Below are 7,455 nucleotides of genomic sequence, written 5' to 3' on the forward strand. Positions count from 1 at the left end.
TGGTTCGAACTCCCATTAAAATTTCAAAACTGCATGCAGTATTTTCATTGCGTATGTATTTTGATTTGCAAACAATATTTCATGCACATTTTTTACTTAATGTCCAGCAGCTACCAAATGAAACAAGCAAACAGGAATTTCAGAAAAATGTTTTTTTTATTTCTCATGTGCCCGTGGGGCAATAACCCATGTGGCAAGGGTGCTACGTGGGGTGGCTGGGCGTGACGAGGAGGCTGTGGGGGGGGGGGGGGGCAGGGGAAGGGGCAGAGCTTGGGCGGAGGGTGGCTGGGCGTGAGGAGGAGGCTGTGGGGGGGGGCAGAGCTTGGGTGGACCCCTGAGGGGGACAGGATGGCCATGCCTAGAGGGTTGCAGGGCAGGAGGCTGACGGCGCGCCTGGGCAGGGTGCTGACCCAGCACAGGGGTTAGCAGGTGGCGCTTGAGCGTGAGACTCAGGAGGCTCTAAAGCTTGGGCATAGCGCCTCTTTCGGCCGCCCCCTCGGTCGCACGCACCGGGCAGCCACCTGCCAATAAAACCCTGTGCTGCCAGGATGTCGACACCCTGCCTCTCGCAGATGGCATCTGTGCAAGGTGAGTGTGCATTAAGACCAAGAAATGCAACTTTTAAAACGATACACTTCCTGCAAGCATATGGAAATCCAAGTTCATGATTTGACACAGAAAAACCACACGTTACTGACACGCAAGGTATCCCAACAAACAACACAAGTACTGTACAGTAGTGAAATGCAAAAAAAATGAGCTATCATGAAGGCACTGCAGTCAACGTCAAAGTGGCCATTGCAGGGAAGTTCATGACAACGGATTACAATATGACAAATGGAAATGATTGGTTTGATTGAGGGCATCTGCTGCTTCTTTATGGAGTTTTATGACTAAGACCCCCAAACTAATCACATAAACACAGCAACAGAATATTCATCAGCTGTTATAAAAAATTACAGTAAGATACAGCAAGAAAATAGCTTGGAAAAACTTGTACATGTTTAAAAGCAGGAATCTCAATATTTCTAAATTAAAAGCTACAGCAATTCAAAATCAGGTATACCTGTTGCCACCCTGCACAGCTTTGTGCCAACGAATGGCCGTTTTCCTTTCCTCCCCCGCAGGCTGAATAGTCTCTGTACAGCCACCCCCATCACAGCACCCATGACATTCGCCGCCACCTCCTTTAAATTGTTTCCGCCTAGGCGGAGAAGCTGCTTCTTCTGAAAGGAAAAATTTGCAGTTGCCCAACGGTTATTTCACATGAAAAATCACATTCTATAACCACTTAACTTGTAGAACGCAATAGCAAAGACAACGGTGTGACTTCGAAAGTAATCGTAGTATACCTGCTACAACACAGCAGCAATTATAGTGTTTTTTTTACACCTCATGTGAAACACTTCTTACCATTTGACCACCGTAACAGCATCAAGAAGTTCAATATTAAATTGTTTAGCACTCGTAAGGGAATACTCCACGGTGATTCATGTCTTATGCATCACTACAGGGAAAATATGCAACTAAAATTAGCATCTATGGTTCTTGAAACTGTCCTGGTTGGAGTGGAGTACTGCACTTCAATTAATGAAAGGCATAAAAAGCAATAGCCAGGCAAAAGACTGATCAAAGCTGTCTCCTTAATTGGAAAACAACGAATAATGTAAAAAATTAGCTCCGAAACAGCACTCCCAGTCAATCGTCTCAAACCAATAATTAAAATAATTTGTGTGCCACCTTAACTCAGCCAAACTTTGTGAACAAAATACATACCAAAAAATAGACTTAACATTACACTACACTAGCTTCATGAGGCTCAATACTTTGATGGAATGTGCCACAAATAGTATAGTAGAGCATAACATAGTCCTGTGATTAAATAAATCAAGACAGCCTTAAAATATCTCTTGAAAGCATTGTTAGCAGCACAGATACAGTACTCTGTAATTCAAACTTCAAGGTAACAGAGATTTTCGTCTGAATCATCAGAGTTGCACCCTCATATATCCAAGCAGGTAAACCTTGCCTTAGTACCCCATCAGTATCAGTGAAGAACTTGCTCATGTGGCCAAGAATGTGCTATATGTCAATGACAGCATATAATTACTAATCAAAATGTTAATTACTCTTGTTAATTCTCGCCCTGTTTCCTTCGCACCTTTTCCATCAGCTGAAATTGTGCTATATACCCCGATACAGCTGTGCTGTCCGTGTTAATTTCTTTCCTTTGTACCATCTTGTGTGCTTTGTTGCAGAGGTCATGAACCCTATAGTTGATGCTTTTAAACGAATATGCCATGTGAACTACAAGCACTGAACTAGTAGGAAGCTAATGACAACAGGCCTGACCTACCACTAGCTGCCGTGAAAGCGGCAATGGGGATTAATTGCATAGTGCCTGCAGTCAGCTTATAGCCAAGGATCTTGATAAGGAGCACACGGCTGCGCTTGGGAGCCTATAAAGTGCATTAAATAGGGTCTATTTTGAAGAAACGTTCAATCCGATTTTAGAAGGAACAGAAAAAATGCATTCCTTTCGATTGTAGAAGAAGCAAAAACAATTAAGGCACTTATTTCGAATAAAAAAGAAACAAATGTTAATTCTGTACGAGAGTTTGGATTTTTCACTGTAATACAGGAATTAGACTTAGTATAAAGTAATCTATGCAACTGTCATGTTCGGTATAAGTGGGCGCGAGTGTTTCCGGAATTTTCAGTTGTAATAAAACAGACTATTAACAATGTCACAGTAACCCTACTATGTGCGGACTTTTCAAAATTCATCCATTCCCACTATATTAGCTGAAAACTTATACAAGAACAGCATGATTATGGCTTAGGCATGGCAAGCATCTACTTCTGGGGCTCAGATTTTTCAATAAATATCTCAACTATATATATTAAGCACCCAACAGACTACTGTAATAAAACATTGAATGAAAAATTAAATTACCAGGGCAGCTGCTACTCTGTCATCTCTGACAGCAGCTTCTGCCGCCTCAAAATCTTCAATACTGAAGGCTGGCAGCTGAGGGCACAGTGGCGGGAGGGAGCTCACAGGAGGAGACGGCGACCGTGTCCTCGGCTCTTGCCGAGCTTGCTCCAGCCGGCTCACCCTCTGCAGGATTTCCCGCTGCTGCTGCCGTATTTCTAGCAGCAGCCGCAGCACCTTGAGCATTGTCGCTGAAACGAGCAAGGTTTCCATTGAGGGCAGGCTTTCACAGCAGATGTATATATTTACACCTCAAGGACGCAATAAGAGCAATATACTGCATTTACACGCTTGCAAGTCGACCTATTGTTTTCAAATTTGAAAATCCGAAATGCGGGTGTTGGCTTGCAATCGAAAATCAGAGCATGGCACCATAAATAAAGGGGAGACAAACTAGCATCAGGGATGATGCGGTAAATGAAATTTTATGTTTGCTCCACAGCTCTGCCCAGAATTTTCTGCATGGTTCTTGAGAACGATTTTTCGTTTTCCTTTCTACTTTTAGCTGTATGCTCAGCACTCTTGGGAGTGTTGATAGTTGATGAAAGGGGCACTGTTCCAATTGCAGTGGAACTGCCACTCAGAACAGCAACGCTTGCAGGGAGTGCCGGTACCTGATGAAAACCTAAAAACAGCGCCATAAAGACAGACTAGAAGATGGGCGAGCGCTGTTTTTGGTTCTTCACTGATGCACCAGCTCACTCTGTTGTTGGTTCTTCTGCAGCTGACAAAAGAGCTGATGCCACGCACACAGTTTCTCTGTGGCTGTTTGATGCATGTAATGTCTCCTGGCTACATATTTTACCAGTTTGTAATGCGGTGCTTCATCAATTGTGCTCAGGGCCAAGTAATGGCGCGTTCACACTTGGTGGACATTCGGCAGAGAGAACGAGCGGAATCTGCTGCCGCGGCAGAGATTGCGCCGAAATACCAAGCGGTAAGCCTGATCGGTCCAGGACCGAATTCTGCCACCGGAAAAAAATCCGCCGAATCCCGTCAGCCAATAGGAAGGAGAGTACGAAGTTCGGCAACAAACATGGCGACGCCCTTCGGTGCGGGACGCCTCGTTTGGGACTGAATTCGTCGCTGTTACTGCCTGTTTGAGCGCGTTCAATGCCCATAAAAGCGCCAGCGCTCTTTCGCTTTGTCTCATCTCACCCATAAAAAAAGTGTGAGTGATAAATGTGTTCTTTTTTTATTTTAGGTGACGATCCTTTCCTTTTTTAAAAAGGCTTGAGAGTAACCACCAGATGGCGCCACTAGGCTAATCTTATGTATTTAAAAGCGACAATGCTAGAAATGGCGTAACGTCTGGCAAAATAGCTGCATTTAGCGTAAGTAAGCGTGCATACAGTTATTGTACGTAGACAGCATGGATTAACCTCTTGCCATATCTGTGTACGCCTTGAGCAGACGACACACAGACGATGAGCGCAGACGAGGTGGTTGGGAAGTGTGAACGATGCAGCTTTTTCGGTGGCAGAGGATTTCGCTTGCCCTCTCCGCCGAGTGTCCAAGAGTGAATGCCCCTTAAGCATTCGGTGCTTCTTCACGAATATGTTCAAGATGGCTGTCATCCTTCAGAGAACAACTGCGCACCTGGCCGCAAGTTTGACATATCAGGACGGGTAATGCAAATGTGGTGGATGCCTCGAGGGAACATATTTGTGGCTGTTCTACACGATGTCATGGTGAGGTTGTTTGTGAAGTGCGAGATTCTGCAGGATGATGAACTGCTGTGGAAGATTTCACTGGACGTCAGAACAATTAACACCCTGTGGGACTGCAGCATCGATGATGGTAATGTAAACCAACACTGGGCGTCAACATGCTCTGCATTAAGCTACTAAATTGCCATTGATTCCACCACAAGGCACAGCTGCTCTATCCCTTGCAGATCTATATATCAAAAATGCACCATGCACTGACAATGCCTTAGTTAAAAATAGCTGCTCTGAATACTGTTCCTTCTATGTACCACCAGTTTTCTATTCAGCTTGGTTGCCATTTTGATTGCCGTCACATCATGGCAAGGATGGAAACAGCCATAAGTGTATTCTTCCATTGTGACAACAGCTGCCAGTAGTAGTGAGGAAGCACAGCAGGCTGGGCACATAAAAAATATATGCACAAAAACTAGAGAAACTGTATAGAGTACAGTGACCACTTTGCAGTCCTGAGCCACAATCTGTAATGTTTGTTTTATTTCTATTGGTCCGTCTTTAAAAGGTTGTGGCTTTCTAGTGGCATAGGCCAAGGGAAACAACAATAACAGAACCAAAACCACAATCCAGAACCAAAAAAAGAAATTAAAGGAAACAAACTGCTACTCGCCGGGAAAACACACTGCAACTAGTTAGTAGGAATGAGATAGAGCTGTGGAAGTGTCAAGTAGCAAATTTTATCACCGCTTAGGTTCAGTACTTCTATTAAGAATTACTTGCAGCAGGCATATTTATACAAACAGTGGTCATTTTCAAAGCACACGTTTTGAAATATCCACCAACTAGGCCTCCTTTAAGGCAAAACAGAACTTCTACCAAGGCCTGTTTAGGCTCATACTTCAAAAAAATAGATTCTCATCCTATCCTCTCACTGCATTCTCGTCTTTTCAGGCTCTTCATATACAAGTAAAGAAAGCGAAAAGCCTTACGATCGCTAGTTGCTTCCTCCACATCCTCAAGGTCACCTGCAGTGGAGGCCGAACCAGCCGGGCAGCCCGCAGTGCAATTTGCACCAGCTGGTGTGGCCGCCTCCATTGAGTGGCTGCTAAGCAGGGCTGAAGTTGGACACGAACATGAAGCATTAGTGTTGATGCAGGAAGAACGGAAAAATTACTCAGTATAAAACAGGTAATGCTACACAGATAATGCCAAAATGCTACATCAGCACTTCTGCTGAAAGGATACATATATATACACCGTAACTGCCTCGTACAGAATTAGCATTAAGCATTTATGAGCTCCCATTCATTAAGACCATGCTTGTTCAGGGTGTCATCTCATTCTACCAGATTTAGTAATTTAAACTGCTCCTTTATTCTGGCGGACCCTCAAAAACACAAAAAGCCTTAACGAAGCTGTATGCTGCCCCAGCTGGTATCATGCTGCAAATTTGAAAGCACAAGAACAACTTGAATGAGAGAACCGCAGAGTTGAGTTGCATGCTACAGGTGGGATTAGCCTTGCTTATTCTGCTGGCAATTGATTACATTCTGATGAATTACAATTTTAAAATTCTCTCCTGCCTTTGGCAGTTACATTGTGCAAGTCAATGCTGACTATGACTTCAAAGGTGGGCTGTTCATGAAAAATGTTTATAAACCCAGTTGTGAGCAGCGTTTGTCCCATCCAGTCCTCTTGTCCCTGTCTTCTGTGCACTTTTAAATTTTCAGTACAAAAACTATATTCTACCTTCCATCCTTTGCTTGAAAACAATGAAATGCTAAACTTCATGACTCAATTTTTACAGTACCTCACTACAATTGCTCTTCTCGGCAAACCTATCGTTGCAATGTTTTTTTAGGTGCCTTTTAAAATTGCCAGTCTCGCCAATGTAGACACTGTCACATTCGGAACACGGGACGCCGTAAACAATGCCCGGGTACATTTTTCTCAGAAAGAACGTCTGACATCAATCACCGCATGCTTCGGTCTTCTGAGGGTACAGCGCATGCCTACACAGGTGTGACTGGTGATTTTAAAGGCACCAAAAAGAACATTGTAACAACGATAAAAACCAAGAAGTGATCTCTAAAGCTACCACCTAACACTGTATCAATTGGCCATGACATCGTCTAAGGATAGGGCACACGTGTAGACAACTGAAAGAATCTGTTCCGTTGCCTTCACCTCAAATTGTTCTTCAGCCCTTGAAAATAACTTCTCCCTCTTGAAAGGTTTTCAAGGACTCGCATGGACTCTGTGGTAAAGGGGTTTTTGCTATGCAGGAAAGCAGACTTAATGCAGTTTTGCAACAGGGTCTTAATTGAGCTCAAATTCATGAGTCACCCATATGCATTTTTTGCGATCAATAAAAAGCAGGCACGGCTAGAGGGTGGGTGTCCCCCCTTTCTCCTATGTGATATTACCATAAATTCACTAAGCCATAACTGAAACAATGCAAATCTAAAGGCTAAACACAGATAAAGGCTTACAGGGTGGTGATATCAGCCGGGGTGGCGATGGCAGCTGGGGTGGTGGCGACGGGAGCCGGGGTGGTGGCGATGGCAGCCGGGGTGGTGGCGATGGCAGCCGGGGTGGTGGCGATGGCAGCCGGACGTCAGGCCCATCCGGACCTTCATTGCCTAAAACAGAAAAATGCGTGCATATTTTGAATATGCATTAATTTTACTAATGTTTAAAAATTTAGGATTTTCCACTTACCAGAAATTGCAGAGCTTTCCACTGCAGAGCTCATCTCCTATTTCTTAGCTTTTTTCTCTGCATTCTTGTATGATC

At 44.0% G+C, this 7,455-nt stretch overlaps 1 protein-coding gene across 1 annotated transcript; it reads right to left on the reverse strand.

Annotated features, from left to right (window-relative positions):
- Nucleotides 1–358: 358 nt before the first annotated feature.
- Nucleotides 359–7,455, reverse strand: LOC144121200 (uncharacterized). Its single transcript, XM_077654280.1, has 6 exons — nucleotides 7,381–7,455; nucleotides 7,152–7,301; nucleotides 5,649–5,774; nucleotides 2,957–3,186; nucleotides 1,067–1,226; nucleotides 359–579 (listed from the first exon to the last, which is right to left on the reverse strand). The coding sequence occupies exons 1-6, from the start codon at nucleotides 7,412–7,414 to the stop codon at nucleotides 359–361; spliced, it is 921 nt and encodes a 306-aa protein (XP_077510406.1). The 5' UTR covers nucleotides 7,415–7,455.

Source organism: Amblyomma americanum, chromosome 1, assembly GCF_052857255.1.
Source record: "Amblyomma americanum isolate KBUSLIRL-KWMA chromosome 1, ASM5285725v1, whole genome shotgun sequence".
NCBI lineage: Eukaryota > Metazoa > Arthropoda > Arachnida > Ixodida > Ixodidae > Amblyomma > Amblyomma americanum.